The sequence below is a fragment of the Etheostoma spectabile genome, chromosome 7 (assembly GCF_008692095.1).
Source record: "Etheostoma spectabile isolate EspeVRDwgs_2016 chromosome 7, UIUC_Espe_1.0, whole genome shotgun sequence".
NCBI classification, from domain to species: Eukaryota; Metazoa; Chordata; class Actinopteri; order Perciformes; family Percidae; genus Etheostoma; species Etheostoma spectabile.
Window position 1 is genome coordinate 11975827 of NC_045739.1, and position 20887 is coordinate 11996713.

General features: G+C 38.4%; 3 protein-coding genes across 4 annotated transcripts in view; 1 reads left to right on the forward strand and 2 right to left on the reverse strand.

Annotated features, from left to right (window-relative positions):
- The window catches only part of LOC116692762 (glutathione S-transferase Mu 3), a 19387-nt gene extending 15507 nt beyond the window's left edge, over positions 1 to 3880 (forward strand). Inside the window, exons 2-8 of the mRNA XM_032521276.1 lie at positions 677 to 752; positions 869 to 933; positions 1025 to 1106; positions 1444 to 1541; positions 1632 to 1727; positions 3327 to 3437; positions 3608 to 3880. Of these exons, the coding sequence (XP_032377167.1) occupies positions 677 to 752; positions 869 to 933; positions 1025 to 1106; positions 1444 to 1541; positions 1632 to 1727; positions 3327 to 3437; positions 3608 to 3706 (627 nt within the window). The 3' untranslated portion in view covers positions 3707 to 3880. The remainder of the gene's footprint in view (positions 1 to 676; positions 753 to 868; positions 934 to 1024; positions 1107 to 1443; positions 1542 to 1631; positions 1728 to 3326; positions 3438 to 3607) is intronic.
- Positions 3881 to 4197: 317 nt separating this feature from the next.
- On the reverse strand, positions 4198 to 14951 carry eps8l3b (EPS8 signaling adaptor L3b). Of its 2 annotated transcripts, XM_032521260.1 has the most exons (19): positions 14815 to 14951; positions 14658 to 14707; positions 12904 to 13030; positions 12584 to 12699; positions 12425 to 12489; positions 12177 to 12335; positions 10758 to 10907; positions 10465 to 10550; positions 10223 to 10356; positions 9913 to 10031; positions 9686 to 9824; positions 9220 to 9302; positions 8733 to 8807; positions 8472 to 8617; positions 7233 to 7467; positions 5322 to 5438; positions 5154 to 5242; positions 4901 to 5033; positions 4198 to 4398 (listed from the first exon to the last, which is right to left on the reverse strand). In XM_032521260.1, exons 3-19 carry the CDS (start codon positions 12939 to 12941, stop codon positions 4357 to 4359), a joined length of 1926 nt encoding a protein of 641 aa, XP_032377151.1. In that variant the 5' UTR covers positions 12942 to 13030; positions 14658 to 14707; positions 14815 to 14951; the 3' UTR covers positions 4198 to 4356. The 2 variants fall into 2 exon arrangements, with proteins under 2 accessions (XP_032377151.1, XP_032377152.1); XM_032521261.1 differs by lacking the exon at positions 14658 to 14707.
- A 317-nt stretch (positions 14952 to 15268) lies between these two features.
- Positions 15269 to 20546, reverse strand: atp5pb (ATP synthase peripheral stalk-membrane subunit b). Its single transcript, XM_032521275.1, has 7 exons — positions 20334 to 20546; positions 19469 to 19505; positions 19226 to 19371; positions 18692 to 18855; positions 18444 to 18569; positions 16351 to 16530; positions 15269 to 15532 (listed from the first exon to the last, which is right to left on the reverse strand). Exons 1-7 carry the CDS (start codon positions 20359 to 20361, stop codon positions 15455 to 15457), a joined length of 759 nt encoding a protein of 252 aa, XP_032377166.1. The 5' UTR covers positions 20362 to 20546; the 3' UTR covers positions 15269 to 15454.
- Between the last annotated feature and the right edge of the window lie 341 nt (positions 20547 to 20887).

Consider the following 20887-nt stretch of genomic DNA (forward strand, 5'->3'; position numbering starts at 1 on the left):
TTTCAATTGATTGCAACAAATGTGGTCTCGAATTTACCCGTGACTCCATCTGGAAAATTATTCGCGATTTCTTATTTTTGACCCTCTGGATTTACCGTTGGACACAACTCTGCATGACATGGGACGCTCCAGGCTGCATCTATATACTCTTGGGTTTTTGAGTTAACTGGTGATTTGTGTTGTAGGCGGGGCTGCACCGCTGCAGTGAACAATTCTGATCCATTCGCCTCTTTTTCCCATTCATTTGTCGGGGTCTTTTATGTTAACATTTAAGGTTTCTTCAGCTTCAGGTTTGTTTTTTACTTCTGTTTGTAGTACTTACTTAGTAACCAGTACAGAGCTGCCAACTTTTCCAAAAACCTTTGAGTGAGATTTTGGGGGGCCAACCCATATTTTGCCAAAAAGAACAAAATGTCCTGGAAGTGATGGCATGGCCCCCAAAGATCCATGATCTCAACATCAGCTGCACTTTCATATGGCTCTTTGTAGTTTTGCTTATTTAAAGCTAATGTACTTGCACTTGTCTAGAGTTTGCATGTTGGAGGTTAAAAACACTTAATTGGTAGTCACTTTGGATAAAAGCATCCGCTAAATGACATGTAATGTAAAGACATGTATCCATTGTAGCCCTTTAACAATTAACATTACATTCTCTGATTTGTGAACACTTGTCCAGCTCGCCCAGCCTATCCGCCTGCTGCTGGAGTACACCGGCACCAAGTATGAGGACAAGTTTTACGTCTGTGGTGAAGGTAACTCACCAATTCAATCAACAAATCCACAGTTGTCATTTTTTAACCTAAGAATTGGCCTAAGTGTCCGTACAACATACCTACTTACTCATCTAACCCACATTTGTTTTGCACAGCTCCCGACTATGATAAGAGCTGCTGGTTTGATGAAAAACCATCACTTGGAATGGACTTCCCCAATGTAAGTGAGTTTAACTCGTGAGTATTAATTGAAGTGTAAAGCTGGTTTAAAACGTCAACAAATAATGGTATTGTGTAACATCTCACCATAGCTGCCCTACTTGGAGGATGGTGACAGGAAGCTAGTGCAGAGCAATGCTATCATGAGATACATTGCTCGTAAGCACAACTTGTGTAAGTATTGTTTATTCCACATATAAATTTGTTCAAAAGAGGCAAAATTTTAGTTCATCTAATTTTTTATTCCTACATTGTGAATGTTTCAAAATATTTTATTTTGAAACAGTCACAATTCACTATACAAGTCTTAAGACTTATGGTCTCTTTTCTTAAAAGAAGGAACCCCAGAATTTTTATATATATATATATATATATATATATATATATATATATATATATATATATATATATATATATATATATATATATAATCTATCTCAATATCTCACACACACACACACACTGTATATAGTAATATCCCAGAGTGTCACTAAATCCGATCTGATCCCAGGTGGAGAGACAGAGGATGAGAAGGTCCGTGTGGACATCTTGGAGAACCAGTCAATGGACTTCAGAAACGGCTTTGTGAGGATGTGCTACACTGACTTTGTGAGTACGACAGTAAAAGATTAATAACATTGAATGTGTCCTGTTATGCCTGAATCTTCACTAAGGCCAACCTCACCTTTCTGACATCAGGACAAGATGAAGCCAGGGTACGTTCAGATGCTGCCAGACGTACTAAAGCAGTTCTCAGATTTCTTGGGAGACAGGAAGTGGTTCGCTGGTGACAAGGTATGTCAGCCCTTAAACATGGGAGGCTTCATATGTTGAGCACAGTCGTCTTTAAATTTTCATTACTCAGACACACCACAACCAGTGTTGGAGTATTTACTTGCATGTAACGGCATTACGTATTTTAATTGCTAAATAAAGGGAACTGTTACTGGAAAAAATGTCATTAAAGTTCCCTATAGTCATGTTTCCATATAATTTTAGGCAAACTTTTAAAATGTCGCAATAAAAGAAAATGCAAAGTAGAAGTGTTTACAGCGAATAAACTAGACTACGTAACGCGTAGACTTGTCACAAGTTGACGTTATGCATGGTTGTACATTGCAAACCGGCTCGCTAAATCAGAGTTTAGAAGTTCTTTGGCTTTGTATTACCTGAGGTGGCCACCTGTGCAGAATACAGGTTTGTGGCAGAGACATTTGGTGTCGGCAAGACAACCGTTAACCGCTGTTTCCTTCTATTATGAGCATTCATTTTTTGGGGGGGGGGAAAGGCAAAAACTACCTCGAGAGCGTAAAAACTTGTTTGCAAATAGTTTTAATTAAATTTTGCCAATTGCATCAACATTTTCTAATTCAATACTTCAAAATGTGCATAAAAATACTTTTGTTGGAATTGTGACTTATGAAAAAGTTCATGATTACATTAGGGTTACATCTGAATATTTTCTACAAAAGCTAGGCTATATGTTAAATAATGTTAATTTAGTTGCATTGCATGTTTTTCATATGCACAATTTCTTTTGCCACGTCTTGCCTATACTCCGTATGACACACCCCAGGTTCTATTGTGTCGTGAATATGGATTTTAGCACCATATTTTTAAATCTGTGACCTCAGAATGATCTCATATTAAAGATGTGCTGAAGTCCGACAGTGTGGTAGCTGTTCTTCAGAATTAAATTGTAATATATCATTTAACAAAGGATTTTAAAGGAGTTTGGCTGGAGTCAGTACTAAGTACTGCTATAAGGTTAACACTGCCAAGTGTTTAACATTTGAAAATGGTTAACAGTAGTACACAATAAGAAATGTATTTATTTTAAAATGTAATAAGGTACATGACTTCGATAAAGTAATTGAAATAGTTACCCTATTTTAAATTCAATAGTGTAACTTAATCTGTAACCTATTTAATTTACAAAGTAACCTTCCCAACACTGGCCACTACAGGTGGAAAATCATGTTTTACATTTGACATTATGACTTATGAAGTAGCATTTGGAGTTTTCTTGATAAATATAAGTTTGTCTTGAGCTGCTAGATGGTCACTAACATCTGCTGTTTGGTGCATAAAAGATTTATTAGAGCGCTTTTGCTGAAAACTGCCACCTACCGTTGCTGGAAACACTGTTTATTCAAGCTGATGAGGTGGGATGAAACCAAGCACCGAATTTGTGGGTAGAAAAACCAAACTGATGAGCTTAAACAGATGCTTTATAGCGCTGAGGGAGAACTTCAGTGTTGGGTGATGCATGTGATGCATGTCGCTTTGACTGATTGGTCTAAAAACAACTGTTGATTAGTGCTACTTTGAGGGTTAGTTCGGGCTGTTTCTTGCTTTCAACATGTTTTTTAAAATCGCGTTTCGTTACAACAGATCACATTTGTGGACTTCATCATGTACGAGCTGTTGGATCAACACAGGATGTTTCAGCCTACGTGCCTGGATAACTTCAAGAACCTCAAAGATCTTTTAGACCGTTTTGAGGTGAGGACACTCAACTGTTATACAGTCAGGAAAATAAAATGTCCCGCACATTAGCACCTTTTGTCTTCCTCTGTGTTGGTGTGATAGTCTGTCTATATGTAAATGTACATGTGGAGTTGCTCCTGTTCTGGACTTGCAAAGTAATTTTTGATTGGCTTGTTATATCACAGGCTCTGGAAAAGATTGCTGCCTACATGAAGTCAGACAGATTCATAAAGACTCCTGTCAACAACAAGATGGCCAAGTGGGGAAACAAGAAAGAAAAATAATGCAAAGAAATAAAGTTCCCAAGTGCCACTGACTCAACAACTTGTAAATTCCAGACTAGAGTTAAGATTGTCTTTAGTATGTCTTTTTATAAGCAGTTTACTAGCTGTTGCTTTAGTTTTCCAAATATGTATGTGCCAGTTCTAAAATAATTTTCAGTTCAGTCAGAATTTTGTAAAGAAAGATCCAGGTTATGATTGATCTAGTAGAAACTTTCATTTTAAAGATGTATTTTGGACAAATTAAAGTAAATCTTGGACTGACTTATTTTCTTTGAGTTTGTGAATCAATTTCGACATCACATTCTGTACAAGACATGACATTTATGCATCAATGAAATGGAAATATAATATAGATGGTATAAGTTAATGCAAGTAAAAATAAAAAATGGTGTTGGATTGAACAAATGTCTACATAGCATAATACAATCAGTTAAAAAAATTACTTGAACTAACAAAGCACATAAGAGAAATTAAGTGAAAATTAATTTTAATAACCCACAATTATTGCTGCTGGAGATACATTACACAAAGTATATGTCAAGTTCAATTTAGTAAAAATGCTTTCCCTAAAGCAATGAATTTATGACAAGAGGATGAATTAGAAAATAATGCCAGATGATCCGTAGATGAAAACACAGTGAAGCAGGACATTAGTAGTGGCCGTTGTACGGGCCCGATGGTTCACTGGCGAGCTGTAGGGAACAGGGTGAAACATTACTTATGCGCTGCAGTTTGAAGTTGGGCAGAAACATGTTCCACAAGGACTGAACATGCGCTCTTGGAGGTAAACGTCAGTCCTCTAGGGGGCAACATGCATGGAACTTATTAGAGCGTTTCTATGACCACAGTGGTAAACAAACTGCTGTGCTTACTGCACTGGAGGCCAAAAAAACAACAGACGATTGGATATGTGTCATAAATATGCTGATGCTTACGGACATGCTCAGCTAGAGCTTCGTCAAACTGGTCAGTTGTTATTTTGAAAAGAAGTGAACCCAAACAGAAGGGGTCAGCTTTCTCGTTTAAGGCTGCAGAGCGCGTAGCAGCAATTCTCAGACTGCTTTAGGATTTTCAGGTGACACATTCCAGAACGCAACGCTGTATAAAATCGATCTCGTGTAGTTTAAATTGTTTATGTACTCGCTGGACCCTGTTTCTGCCTTTAGTGTGTGCATATCACATGGCATTACTTACTGCAATGGCTGATTTAATGGCCTGAAGCTGGAAGAAGACCTTGCCTCCTTCCTCAGGACACACAGTCCTAATCTCATTCTTGGTCATCCCCAGAAGCAGTTTACCAGTCAGCACCCCGAGGCTGGTCACAGTGCTGTACCCGACAAGGCATTAAACAAACAATATCTGACTTAATCATGCAATACAAGTCTTATTTAGAGTACAAGCATCGTACAGTATAGCTCCCAGTACCTCTGTACATTATTTCACTCACATTTTGGAGAAACCTTTGTACTCCAGCCAGGCTTTGACCTCTGCAGGTGGGGAAGACATGTCCAGAGTCACAGGACCAAGAGTGTCCCTCTGTGAGGGAGAGTGAAGAGAATAAAATATCTCATGTGAAATGTTAAGTGGTTATTCAGCAGAGCTACGTGTCACTTACCGGTAGATCGTCCACAGGCCCATCGCTCTCCATATGCTCCAGAACATTCTGAGGAACGTTGCCTTCCTCATTGCGAGCGTTACGAACAAGCCACCATTGCTTGGATTTTTGAACAACCTTAAAAAGCCCAAAGAACAAACACCTCAAGCACCTGAATGTTGATAAAGGTAGGAATGATTGTGACCGTGGGAAATATACAAATAGCTCCATGAAGAATTAAATAGAAACAAGGCTGTATCCAGAGTAATGTAGTTAAGAAGTATAATGTGAAGTTTTAAACATATTTCTTAAAGGTCCCATGACATGGTGCTCTTTGACTCTTTCCCAAAATTCAGCCTTGGTGCAGAATTAAACCACTACAGCCAGTCAGTCCCACAATGAGCTTTCCTTAGTATGTGCCATTTCTGAGTCTGTAGCTATTGAGGAAAAAAAATGAGTTTTTTTGTAATGTTAAAAAACTCATTAAGTGAAATTTTCATGCCTTTAGTCCTGAGTGTTGGCTCTGCTGCTGTTCCAAAGTCTGTTAAAAGCGTTAAAGAAACAGCGCGTTTCTACTGCTAGATTTGTTTTCTTTTAATTCTCCAGCCAATCACTGAATTGCAACTCTTATCAACTGGAAACTTAAAGTATAGACAATAATTGCTGGAAAGGCACGTGGTTGTTTTTGGTGGGTAACCCATTTCTTGTTAAGTGAAAACTAAAAAATTAATTTGTTTGATAAACTGAAGGATGTGTTACTTTATTGGTTGAGAAATGATCTTCCTTCATAAACTAAAACTATTTAACAACCCTCTCCTGGCTCAGTGGGAAATCATCACAAAGCTGAAAACGGCATTTTTTTCAGGACAGCAATGCTACAAATATGATGATCTAATAGAATATGATGCACTGTTGTAGATTAAACTACCCAAAGGTATATGAGCAAGTTAAAATTAACCCAACCCTAAATATCTACAGATACACATTAATGCAGAAATAATAACCCAGAAACATCATTCAATGGGGAGAACAGTATTTACACTGCCAATTTTGCAGGTTTTCCTATTTACAAAGCATGTCATTTTTATCATAGGTACACTTCTGTGAGAGACGGAATCTAAAACAAAAATCCAGAAAATCACATTGTATAATTTTTAAATAATTAATTTGGAGTGGCCTTGCCAGTCTCCAGACCTGAACCCAATAGAAAATCTTTGGAGGGAGCTGAAAGTCTGTGTTGCCCAGCGACAGCCCCAAAACCTGAAGGATCTGGAGATGGTCTGAATGATCTCTGTAACTGCAAACAAAGGTTTCTGTACCAAATATTAAGTTCTGCTTTTCTGATGTATCAAATTCTTATGTCATGCAATAAAATGCAAATTATTTAAAAATCATACAATGTGATTTTCTAGATGTTTGTTTTAGATTCCATCTCTCACAGAAGTGTATCTATGATACATGAGACCTCTACATTTTGTAAGTAGGAAAACCTGCCAAATTAGCAGTGTAAATACTGTTCTCCCCACTGTATATAATAGGTAAACCCTTTTACTTTTTGTACTTTAAGTGCATTTTGATAAGAATACTTCTAAGCATACTTTTACTTTGAACAGGTTAGGACTTTTACTTGTAGTGAAGTATGTGCACAGTGTGGTAGTAGTACTTTTAGTTAAGTAACATACATCATGAATACTGCTTCCAACACTGGTGACTACATCTGTTGTCCATTTGTCTTCCTTTTAGAGCCAAAAAAATTCTTTTACATTTTTGTAATTTATTAATTAAAGTTTACGCTGTCCAAGAAAAAGCAAACCAGGGATTTGAACAACAGTCAAATGAACACTGGTTTGGTAACTATCCCATGACGCAGATGCTGTCAGTTTTGACAGTCAAAAACAATATCCAACTCCACTGACCATGTTTTCATCTCACCTGTACAACATCTCCCTTCATAATGCTCAGCTCCCGGTTATTCCTGGCCACAAAGTTGTAAATGACCCTCATGTACAGGGGTGTTTTACGGGTGCCGGCTGGTAAACTCTGGCTCTTCCTCATTGGACCGTTCTGATTAAGGACTGGGGAAGGCGCGTGTGAGGGGGAAGGCGGCTGCCAGCCATCGTAGAACTCAGGGATGTAAATTGGGACATTGTCGTCCGGCCATCTGGACCTATGATGTGACAGGAGGGTAGGAGACTTAAACCAAGTTAAAAACAAAAGGAAGTATCTAATACCGAAGTGTAGAACAATTCCAAATTTTGCTTTAAAATCAACTGTCTCAGAAATAATTGGAATTAACAATATAATTGTCTCTTTCAGTCAAATTTACTTATTTAATGACTTATTTTAAATAAATTAAAGTTTTGAGTGAATCCCAGAATACATGTTGTTATATCACTGTTATTATGTGACCCAGATAATGTAAAAAAACAGGCCCACTGCCTATAATGTAAACTACACCTCTTTATTATCATAAAACTACTTTCTAACGGTATCCCCCCTTGTAATCTTTGTTGCTATGAACGAACATAAGGCCATAAGCCTTAAGGCTAATGTTAGCTATTAATTGCGGTTAAACAAAGACAGCATAATTATGTAAACAAATTGACAATTATGTAATAACTGTTTCAGGCCTACTGAAGTGGCATCTTGATGTTACGAACAGTTTTTCTACAGTAATGAGTTTTTTTCAGACACATCTGTGAGTCATAGATTTTCGGTCATTCAAGTATGACAAATGTAACAACAGTAACAAAAACAACACAGTAAGAAGGCAAGTCCTGGCTCCTAATCCTAATGACCTAATGTCATTAGGAGTTATAGATGTTTTATTCACAAAATGTTTTCGCACCACTTTCTAATAAGGTCCCCTTTATGATGAGTTTGTAAACATTACAACATTATTTTAGGGAACTTGCTTAGACTGGAAACGTAGAAACAGCTGGGTTGCACGAAGGTGAAAACAATTACATTTACATTTATCCGCTATAATGCAGTGTCTATCATGTTTTCCATAGACCATGAATGCAGCATTAACTCGGAACTATATTCATCTATCAGCAAACGCACACACTACGCCACAGGTGTCTGGGCACTTAAAGGTGCACTTACAATCCGAGGACTATATATGAGAAGGTGACAAGCTGTGTGTGAGTGTTATAAAGGCCGCCATACCTGGGGAAGTTCCAGCAGTCTCCCAGAGACCTCCACAGCTGGTCTTCCTCCGGGTCGACGACCTGAGCGAGCAGCCGAAGGGCCGTCTCTGTCAGCAGGGGGGAGAACACAGTGGGGGGCAGGTCTGCAGGATACTGAGGCAGTATCTGTAGAAAAATGAAGGCAGTATCAACTTTCAAGTTCTAGAAAAATATGCACACACTAAATAATAATTGGTGCCTTGATAAGTAGCAGGCAAAAAATAAGTTAAAAAGAGCTCACCATGCCTAAACTAGTGAAGAAGATGTGGACAAAGTCAGCAGCTGTGGGGCTGGTTAATGTCCCGTCCAGCTGGCCCTGTAAGACAAAGAGCTTTTCGGTCACATTACAGCCATCACATATTTCATGTCAACACATTAGATGGGTGGCAGTAGCTCAGTCCGTAGGGAGTTGGGTTGGGAACCAGATGGTCACCCGTATGGACCAAAAAAAGTATGGATACCACTTCGCCTCCTGGGCACTGCCAGGTGCTCTTGAGCAAGGTACCGTACCCGCCCAACCGCTCCGGGCGCTGGTTCGGCTGGCAGCCCACTCACTCTGACATCTCTCCATTTGTGCATGTGTGTGTTCAGGACTGTGTGTGATAACTAACAAAGTGTGGACACAGAGTGTAAATTGTAATTTCAATTAAATTAAATTAGAGCGTTCACCCAAAATCTTTCCAAACCACTCTGGTCAGTTCATCTGCAGAGCCATTTAAAGTATTTACCAGCAGATTGAATCCGTACTTGATCTTTTGAAGACAGGAGATATATTCCTCCCAGGGTGGCAGACTGACAGCTGCTGCTGGTGCTGCAGGAGAAAAAAGAAACGCATCAGACGTGCTGTTAGCATGTCAGCACCTTTAAGGAGGTCACTTCCCCAATTATAAAGGAACCTTTGTCCACCAGACGGAACAAACTTTCTCATTTTACAGCTATTAAAATATATTTCTGAATACAGATGAGGCGACAAATAGGCATACTGGATTAGAGACTCCTCGCCTACAATTGGTTGTTTTCCTAATGTGATTAGGAGCACCAGGAGGAGACAATAGGAGCGTGATGATTTTCAGACATGAACTGATTCAGGTAGTAGTTTGAGCAATTATTCCCAAAAGTTATTTTGATTAAGGTTAAAACTGTTGCTTTAATTATATTTGCCCTTGGAAAGATAAACTGGAAAAAGGATATTACCATTTTTCTTAGATTTTTTCTTCCCAAACGCATTCTTGTTCTTGCTCTTGTCCTTTTGTGGTTGAGAAGAAGCATTTGCTGCAGCAGACACTTTGGCCATGAAGATCTCCAAATCATTTATAACGTGGTTCAGAATGTCCTGTGAAAATGAGCACACGCATCAAACAGATGTAATTCACTACCTATGACTTATAGTTTGTGGAAACGGTTCAATTGACAGTACTGACTGTGTTCCTCTTCATGTTCATTTGCTCAGCAACTTCTGGGCTACTCTGTAATTCACGAAGATCAGAATGGTGCATTGTTGCCTCTTGTGGGGGCAAGAAGGGTGAAGATGGCATATTTTCTACAAAGAACAAAAAATAATTTTTGGAGACAAATATCAATGTTGACACAGAACAAAACGTACTGGATTGTTTATTGCTAAACCCATATTATTTGCACAGAACGCATCCATTAAACTTTGAGGAACTTAAAGGGGTTTCTCCTCTATGATGAAAGTTTTATATGCTTTCAGTGGATGCAATCCAGTCGTACCTGGTTCTCTGCTCCTCCACTGTGGGGGCGGGTGGTCCGGTGGCGGTGGGGTCCTCTCTTGCTGCACAGGACGAGGCCCAGCCTGCCGTAAATTTCCTGGAACATGTTGCCCGATGATGTTCTCAAGATTACTCCTGAGATCACCCACGACAGACAGTTAATGCATTTTACGGTTCAATTTCGTTTCAATTAATGTGATTTTATCTCCCTTTAGACTGGATTCATGTGCTGTGACATTGTACCTGATGTCAGACTGATCTCTGCGTGGCTCCACAACGTCACCTCCTTTTTGCGCTGCCTTATCCAGATCATTCTTGACGACCCCTGCCTAGTAAAACAGACCTGCTTTAGATCAAACTCCTACATGACACCAGCAAAAAACACTTGTTATGAAATAATGGTTTCAGGGAATGGCCTTCATTTCAAAGATCTTACAATTCAAAATGACTATCACATCCTCCCTTCTCTGGAGGCTTTCAGGAGGTCAAAGATGCAGTGAAGAGGTCACTGAGGGTTCTAGTGAAATGTAACTCACCCCAGTTTCCTCACACTGGAACATGAAGACCTGAGGGATGTGCTTATTGTGTTGCTGCACAGTTACTGTCAGCAGAGAGTTGTAGGCACAGCTATCCAGCACAGCTTTGGTTTGCAGGATGCAGCTCAGGGGCAGCGACTCCAGCTCTACCTACAGAATCAAGATTGAACAGAATAAGTGCAATGATGACAGGTTCATGAAATACAGTTAATAATATTGAAAGTATTTACAAGCAGATAAAAGTGGAGCTAAGATCTTCCAGTCAAGATTCCTTTATCTCAGACCTGGGCATCTTACGGTCCGCGGGCCACATCCGGCCCGCGTGTTGCCAATCATAAATTACAAAATAAATTTAAAATATATCTATGTCGAGTGTACAATACAACTGTGCTGCTTTTATTTTGAAAAGTGTTATTTTATGGACGTATGTCCGTGCGTAACCTGTGAGTGAAGGTGCACAGCGACGAGTGATGCCCGGTTACCCCCGAGATGTCCGCTCACGCTAAAAAAAGAACAGTTGATGACGATGGACATGGACTGCCAAGTATTTCTTTACAGAAATTAAAGATAAAGCCGTGTGCTTAATTTGTGGCGCACAGGTTGCTGTGTTTAAAGATTATAATTTGAATCGTCACTACACGACGTAGCACGAGGATAAATACCGGAATCTGTCTGATGACGCTCAAGGGAGGCTGATGGTTGATGGTAAAACTGCTAACCCAACTAGGACTTTTTACCAAACTTCACACCCCCAGAGATGCAGTTTCAATCAGCAATTCAATGATTGTTTTTTTTTCTTATTTTAATTTCACATAGCCTAATAAATAGGCTATTTAAGGATTAAGAGTTTAAATAAAACCATCAAAAGCAATCTGCTTTTGTAAAAAGTTAAGGTAGGTGACATGAAATTATTACCATTTATCTTACGGTATATCAAAGAGAATACTGAGCTAAATTTTATTAAAATATTGTCGATGTGGCCCTCCAGCAGTGCTCGGGTTGCTCATGCGGCCCTCTGTAAAAATTAATTGCCCACCCCTGCTTTATCTAGTTCTAGTTTTCATTTTGGGATAAATCTAAATGTCAGACACTGAATGCCTTTCTCGGTCTTCACTCACCGACCCCAAAAAAACCCTGAGGGCCAATGATGGAATTAAGTCCAGGGCTTTGTCGTTCTATCCCTGACAAGTCAAAATATGTTGTATTTTTACTCCGCCAGGGAGAACCACTGGGGCAGATACACACATTATTTTTCACAGGCTGCGACCCAGGATGCTACAGACGTCTCATGTTAAATACAAACACAGCAGAACACTTGGAATGAGACGATCAACAATTAAGGTGGAATGTTATGATGTCCACATACATTTGGCCGTGTGCTGTACTTATTTAAATGTTCTGAATTGTGTAGCTACTAACCTTGGTCTCGATATCACTGAGCAGTAGATATCCACCCTGAACCTCCATGATCATCTCCTGAGGCCACAGGCGACTTTTGGCATCCAGCCTCTTGAGCTTGGCCAAGCAGTCGTCAATCGTCTTCACTTCCTGGCCGTCCAGCTCACAGGTGAACAAGTGCTGCGGAGTCAATGTGGAGAAGTCATGGATGAAGAGAGCTAAAGGTTGTACTACGTGTCCACGCTGGTGCAGATTTCACAATCACTTACCTCCACTCTGACGTGAAAGTTGTCAGGATGTTTGTTCAGTACCTCGGAGTACTCCTTTCTCTGCACTGATGTAAAGAAATTTGTATTAAAAAAAAGGTGTGACATTTTGTTATCGGAAAAACAAAATATTAAATGAGGTTTGTTTATGTATGGGCATACTGTATATTGATTTTCCACTGGGTCTGGACATGTTGTTTCTCTGCAGTGGAGCACCCTTGAAGTCATCTTGTTGGAAAGCTCGCCTCTGCTGAGGGAGGTCCTCGTGTGAGAAACCCCTGAGGTGTAATAAAAGCACAGTGATCGGAAGATAAACCACCAGCTGAACTGTAACCACAACACAGTGGTGTTGTGTCATGGAAAGGCTCAAGCTGGTGTTTTACAGTGTTGTAAATAAAAAAAAAAATCTAACTGGTACTTAAAGGGTTCAACAAATTAATTCCAGTAAATTGTTAACCTGAAAGGGAAATAAACTTACTGACCTTGGGGAATATGAGAAAGGTCCGTTGTTTCCAAACATTGTCAAACTTCGTCTTTCTTTTCTGGATGTTTGTGTGTTGAAGAGTTAAAGCTTCAGATTGGCAAGATTTCCTTAAGAGCCACTCCAACCTGTAAGAGAAGGGGTTTCTCATGCTGGTAATCTGACACGGTATGAGTTGCAAAAATTAAACCTGTTTCAAGTGAAACCAGGACAGACGGTTGCATAAACACATTCAAATGGATTTGTTAACTCAGTCAGAATATTTACAGACTTTGACATCTTAAAAGTAAACCAAGTTAAAGGTTGAATTCACAAGCACTAAAATGAACCTTTACCTAAGGTTCAGCTCTCACAGCACACCGCTACGGTCCCTCCTGGTCCGGTATGACCCGTGTTTGATGGTGGCTTTTGCACTTAACTATGAATCCATTCTCAGAGAGAAGGCATTCCCGATAACGTTCAAAGAACATAACTCAAATCTATACCTAATGGCATATTAGAATAAAGGAAAAGTTGTAAAAAAAAACTAAATTTAGTTCCTGGTTTTAACTTTACTCTTTATATAACTGGTATTGATATAATGAGCAGCAAATGTACTAACAGGCACATTAGAAAATGCTTTCTAAATTTAGAAGAAAGAAGAAGAAAATAACACCTTGTGGGAAATTTTTCTGGAATTCTCATTTTACTGATATTAACTGAGATAGGGCGTTCCTTTTAGATATTGTATCACAAACAAAGTTAGGGAATTACATTTGAAAATATTGCCCTATATATATATATATATATATATATATATATATATCCTACAAACCTGTTTTTCTCAAAATGAATGCCTATTGATAATTATTGTAGCTTTTGTAAGATAGAACAAGAATCGTTAATTGCCTTTTTATGGCTGTTCATTCTTTATTACATTCTGCAAAAGTTTGGAAAATGATATGGTATCTAAAACACCATATGCAATCACACTTGAAGGTAAAACGTTACCTATTTTGAATGTAGAGATAGCAATTTATGTAATATTTTAAATCTCTATCTTATTAGGTAAGTTTCATATTCACAAAGCAGTTTTCCAAATCAACACCATGTTTTAAACTATTCCAAGCTGAAACGGACATGTACTTTGAGTCTCTTAAACTGGTAACAAATAAGAAAGGTATTTTAATAACTGATATCTACTCAGTAATTTAATTAAGAACTCCTGCTGTAAATATTTTTAATGAAGTTTGCAAGTCTGTCGCTTCTTTACCAATTTAGTTTTGTATTTGTCTGTTTTAATTATTACTTGTACTTTTTATGCACAGTTTTATATTTACGGACTGTGATAACTGAATATTTGTAAATTGATTCCTAAATTAAAAAAAAAAAAGTGTTATAAAACTTTAGATAGATTGTGATTACACTACAGTTTACTATTTACCATTACCTTGTGATTGTCACATGGCTACAGTGGCTGCTATTCAGCAAAAGTTGCATAGCTTTGCTTTAATATTAGATACAATGCAAGCAGAAGCAAACATAAAGCACAAAGAATGCACATTCAACTACCAAAAATCAACTCAATGAACAGAATCAGTAATGATTAATCTGTCCTGGAAATTTTACCTCCTTTACCAAAACAGATTGTAGATCAATAAAGGGTATTTTGTAGCAGAAACAAATCTTATACACAAAAAATAAACACCTGCTCCAATTTAGCAACAAGATGTAATCACAAGTACACACATTCTGGTTAAAATCCATGTCATACACCTCCTGGATTGAATGTAGGTTGCAAAAGGAGTTTGTCAACAACCCACTTTCTGCTAGACAAACATTTACATTTCTGAAGAGGACATAATCCCACAGTTATTCAACCTCCTTTCTTAAAACCTCTAATCAAATCACCTTTACATAATGTATTCATTACCTGTTACTGCCAGCTCTGCTCCAGTGTCATCCTTCCCTTTTTAAATATATTTTCTACCAAGCAGAAAGCATCTGCTCCTCTCGCAGACTACCGAGAAAATTTCCTTGACTTCCTGCACGCAGGCACCGGGATCAAAGTACGACGATCTGAAGGGCGTGACGGATCAAGAGGCTTGGCCCGATTTGTCATTTGAGGTATGGCGAAAGGCAATGTATCTGTGGCTAGTTATGAGTCCAAAGGTTTTGAATGCCTCACAGTATCTCCTCCAGAGTGATCAAAGGTCTTAAGTGCTCCAGATGATGCTTTTTTTCCTTTTTACAATTATCTAGCTCAAGCCTAATCTATTATCGCTATAAAAACGGTGGTGACTGTAATTATCTTCCACATTCACACCCAACGTTGCTGACAAAATACATACGCATATGCTTGAATTGCAAAAACACAAACTAGCCAGTTGAAGTTGGATAAGAGAACCATTTATTTTACCATCAGCTGACGTGTAAATACTGTACACACCCATGACATACTGACAGAGACAGTCTTTAAAGAAGAAATAGTTTATTCTGTAAATAAAAGTTAATGTCTCTTATTGGGACCATGAGTTGGGGATTAGAGAAGTCTTCTCTGAAGACTTGACAGTTCAGGCTGTAGCTTTGGCCTGAGTGGCCTTGGCCAGAACCTTCAGGTCTGTGATGCACTTGGCGATGCTCTCTTTCTCCTAAAACGAAAAACACACAGATGTAAAGCCCTAAAAAGTCACTTGTTGATGTATGTATATCATTTATGTACAACAATGTAAGAACAGCTACAGTTCATCAAAAAAAAAACTAATTACTTATTCACAATAAAGATCATTTTATGGTTGTGATTATTTAAGAACCATGTCACCTCATGGATTAAATATAGATAATTTAGTGTTTTCTGTAAGATACCTCTACTTAAACAGTTATGTTCAGAATAATAGAAGTGTGTTTAAAAAAACAAGTGAATGATGCTCAAAATCCTTAGAATAGCTTTTAATTCCATTATATCAATGCACTGGGAACACTGCACATTCAATTCCAAATCAAAACATGACCAGAATTGATCAAGTTTGTGTTCTACCTTTACAGAAAGTGAAGAAAAAGGAATATTAGGCTGTTCGCATTTTTAACAAACTCAAACATTTACTGTTCAAACTGGAAAAAAATGACACACACACACACACACACACACACACAATAATCATTTTTGATTTTTATCCTTTTGTCACAAAACTATTGTTTTTGTTCTTTTAGCCCAGTTTATCTTACAGGAGTTTACATAAAATTGAGGTTTGATATCCAGGCCTGACAATGAAATTGTCAAACATGAAAACGTGGCACTTTTCTAAATTGTTTGTTAATCAAATTAAGCAGGTAATGTAAAATTCAAATTAAACTTAATTTCGCTAACAACTAATGTAACAGTATACACTCTTTTCACATATGTTAACATCCGAACTAAGAAGCATCATTTAGCTTGAGGCTTCAGGCAGTTCGACACAAAAAGACTGACCTGCTGTGGAGTGATGCTGCTGACAACACTCTTCTCCACCCAGTTAACCATGTGCTCCTGCTCCATCCGGGTGTGGAGATTCTGCAGAGCCACCTGGTAGTCCAAGCGCCTCTTCACCTCATTGGTCACCATGTGTAGCCTTTCTCTGTAGTTGGTCTCCAACAGCATGGCCACATTGTTCTGAGAGTAAAAGGGAAGTCCAAGGCCATTATTTAAGGAAAGAAGAAAAACATTAATATAACTGGCTTTTCTAAACTTTTTGGTGGCTGTGGTAGTTGCAAGAATTTAATTTTGAACTGTATATTTTTAAACAGACAAAATATATAAAGAAAAGTGAATGCATCACTGCAATTCAGTGAGACAGCTGGCTGGTGTGATACAGTGTTGACTGTAATGACATTTATTTATGACTTATTTTATTTATGGACTCTTATATTTTGAAGATTTTTCTCGTAGTATTGCAGCTCCACACATTCATGGTAGCAGTTTCTTTGGCCAATCTGTGATGTTGCAATTTCTACTTATGCCAGCAGAGGGCGATAAATGTCAGAGATCACAATGATGCTGGGCAGCTTCCAGCAATCAATATGGATTGGTATGTATAGTTGTTCTCAAACGTTTGCATACCCTTGAAGAATTGGTTATATCTATCAATCGATCTCATGTGTAAAGAAAACATGAGTGAGCAGGCAAAACAAGTCTTTTATCCGTTATAAGATTCACATTGAACTGTAGGTCCTAACAGAATGGCACAATCATAAAACAAAAGAAAAAAAAAAAACTGACCACTTTTCAAAAGTCTACATACCCTTAGTTCTTATACTGTGTATTGCGACCTTTAACATCAATGACAGCGTGTAGTCTTTTGTAATAGTTGACTATGAGGCCCCAGATTGTTGCAGGTCGTATAGCTGCCCATTCATCTCGGCAAAATGCCTCCGGTTCATACAAAGTCTTTGGTCATCTTGCATGAACCGCACGTTTCAGATCTCCCCAGAGTGGCTCAAATGACATTAAGGTCAGGAGACTGTGATGGCCACCCCAGAACCTTCACCTTCACTTGGCCTTGTGCTCGGGGTCATTGTTGTGCTGGGAAGTCCAAGAGCAACCCATGCGCAGCTTCCGTGCAGAAGAATGCAAATTGTCTGACAGTATTTTTGGTGGTCCCATGGTGGGGATGGTATTCTGTTCACTATAGGCCTTGTTGACCCCTCTTCAAACATATCGCTTATGGTTGTGACCATAAAGCTCCATTTTGGTCTCGTCACTCCAAATTACAGTGTGCCAGAAGCTGTGAGGTGCGTCACGGTGTTTTTGGGCATATTGTAACCGGGCTTTTTTGTGGCATTGACGCAGTAAAGGCTTCTTTCTGGCAACTCAACCATGCAGCTCATTTTTGTTCAATTACCGTTGTATTGTGCTCCTTGCAACAACCACACCATCTTTTTCAAGAGCAGCCTGTATTTCTCCTGATGTCACCTGTGGGTTCCTCTTTGCATCCAAAACAATTCTTGCATGGCTTGGTATTGAGAGATTCAAGAATTTTCCACTTCTTTATAAGTGATTAAACATGGCATTTGCAACGCTTTGGTTATCTTTTTATATTCTTTTCCATCTTTATAAAGTTCTAACCTTGTTACTCAGGTCTTTTGACAGTTCTTTTCTGCTCCCCATGGCTCAATATCTAGCCTGCTTAGTGCATCCACGTGAGAGTTCACAAACGCATGGACTATTTATACACAGACACTAATTGCAATTTACAAAGCCACAGGTGTGGGAAATAACCTTTAGTTGCCATTTTCACCTGTGTGTCACTTTGTGTGCCCGTAACAAGGGTATGTAAACTTGTGATCAGGCCATTGGGGTTATTAGCATTATAAATATTGTTTAAAAAGCAGCCAAACAACTATGTAAAAAGATATGTATTCATATGATTACTATGCTTGAATCAAAGACAGTTAATTAGCATGAGTCCTTTTTAAAATTTGCCAAAATTTTAAAATGAATGTCAACTTATGAGCACTGTAAATATGAATCACTATATTATGACTAATATATTGTAAAATAAAAATGGACCAGTCTATGCTGCTTACCCTCTTAGCGTTGAAGAGCATTGATCTTCCCTCTGCTCTCCACTGTTCCTTCTTCTCATCCTCAATAGCCTGAGCCAGGCTGGCCATGGCGAGGTCTTTGACCTCCTGAGCCTTGGCCACTTTTTCCTGCAAACACCCAGAGAGCAGTGCTTTAACAATAAACACTACAATCTGAAATCTTAAAGTATCCAATTATTAACATGAAAAAGAAATGATGAAAATAGAAATCTGTATGGTTGCCAGCCTACCTCATTCAGTTTGTCAGCAAAAGCTGCAACACTTGGACCAAATTTCTTGATACCATAGATGATGACGGCACCGATGGAGGCAGCAGCAAAAGTCTCATGGTTGATGACATAGATTTCCTTGGAAAGCATGTAGAGGAGGAGGCCAGTGCCCAGCATGTAGGGTCCTAGTGAGAAAAATGTGGATTTTCTTTTCATTGTAAATGAAATAGTGTTCATGCAGCAGCTTATTTTTTTCTCATGATAATTTAAAATTCTGAGATATAAAGCATTTAAAGCACACTAAAAATAACCCATACATATCTCCATATGCACAGTAGGAGTGCGCACACACAATGTGCTACTGTCAAATGTCGGATTTTATCAAATTAAATGTGGGACTAAGTATTTATATCTTGCACATACTATGCCTTATTGAAAAATTTGAGTTGACTTGTTTAAGTATTGATGGAATAACTGGTAGAATACTCAACTACTAAAATAATCAATAACTGCAGCTCTAAACCCAAAGTTGAATCCTAATTTCTGGCAACTGACCTGTGACTCCAGTTTTGGGGTACAGGAGCTGGAAAATCTCCTCTGGGAAGATGCCATGACGAACTTTGCCTCCCTTCTCTGGCAGAGGGGGCACAGGGGCCAGACTCTGGGACGATGTGTGCAGGGAGCGGGACGCGTGGACCAGACTGTGGGAGACATTATTAATAGTCAGTTGTTGCCAAAATGTATCATTACGTTAGTAACAAATACAGTAAATAAAACAATTTCTAAAAAGACACATACCCAGCTCCAAGGGGACCGCTGCTTTTCAGGCCACTGGCTGCAAATAGGAGAAGAGATTTAAATTCAGTGCTGCAATTAGCCAATGCTTGTGTGTGTGAATGATTTCATTTATGTTTAAACTGTCGATTATAAACCTGTTTTAATTAAAAGCTTACCATTATAACCTTCATGAAGGTTGGCTATATTGCAGGACTGATGTATTAGCTAAGTGGAACTAATAAATTGGCAACGAAGTGTTTATTATGACAAAAGTCAGTACAATGACAAGTCAACAGAAACTGATCGTTAGAGGATGAGGCCATTTCAATACCTGAGGATAGCATAATATTAACCAATATAAATGTCTGGTAGCTAAATAAGCTGGCTTCAAATGAACAACTTGGGAAAGCATTAAAATAAAAAGAAACAAAATAAACATTTTTGGTTTTGCTATGTGAAGCCAGTGGAGTTTATCCTTACTACAAACGTAAAGAGCACAAAACCGACCAACGCTGTCAAAAGGTGACATTTACAGAGTGAAGAGCTAACGCTAGCTATAGTTTGTTTGCTACAGTAAGCTATCGTCCTCTAACTTAGCTGTAGTTATGTCTTCTAGAAAAACATGAAATGCAACACAGTCAATAGTGTCACAAAAAAACAGACATGAAATATATAAGCAATAGACCGTTTCAGAGCATAGCTATAGTTACCTTGCTTGTAGCTATGCTAGCTACTTAAACCTAGCATTAGCATGTCTCTCATTCAATGTGCGGCCTTCACTTTACCCTTCAGCTTCCAATTAACTTTAATTTCTTCTGCTTGACAGTTTGGTTATGCCAGAGCTAGGTGAGTTTAATTAATTAATAGCAGCAAAATGAATGCATACCTGACACAAATACGAGCCTTGACAACATGTTTGAAGGATGAAGTGTCGAGTTCTTGCTACACAGGGCACCCTTGTTTCGGCCTCTTCTTGCCCTTCTGCAAAGAACCACAAGGCTTGCGGAAACACGAGATATCCACCTGAAACATCGCGAGATTAGAGTAATTCTATTTTTGAAAGCGACCGCTAGATGGCGCTTTACACAAAGGCAAAAAAAATTCTCTCTGTCCTGATGTTGAATTGGTATTAATTGAGGTAATTAAGGTACTAAAGGAGAGATTTTGAGGTTAAACATGATGCTTAGATACAGTGTTTTTAGGTTAAGTATTCTTGAAAATATTCAAGACTTTAATCAAAACTTACACCAAGTAATATAGGCTGACATGAAGTCAGTCAGCTCAATGCAAATAACACATGCCGGTACACAGGCATAAACACCACCAGCAAATTATGAAGCTGATGTCATTAACTGCTTCATCAGATCAGAGTATTTAACCCATTTTAATGAAAAATGAGACTGCTGTTATTTAAAAATAATTAATAAATAAATAAATAAA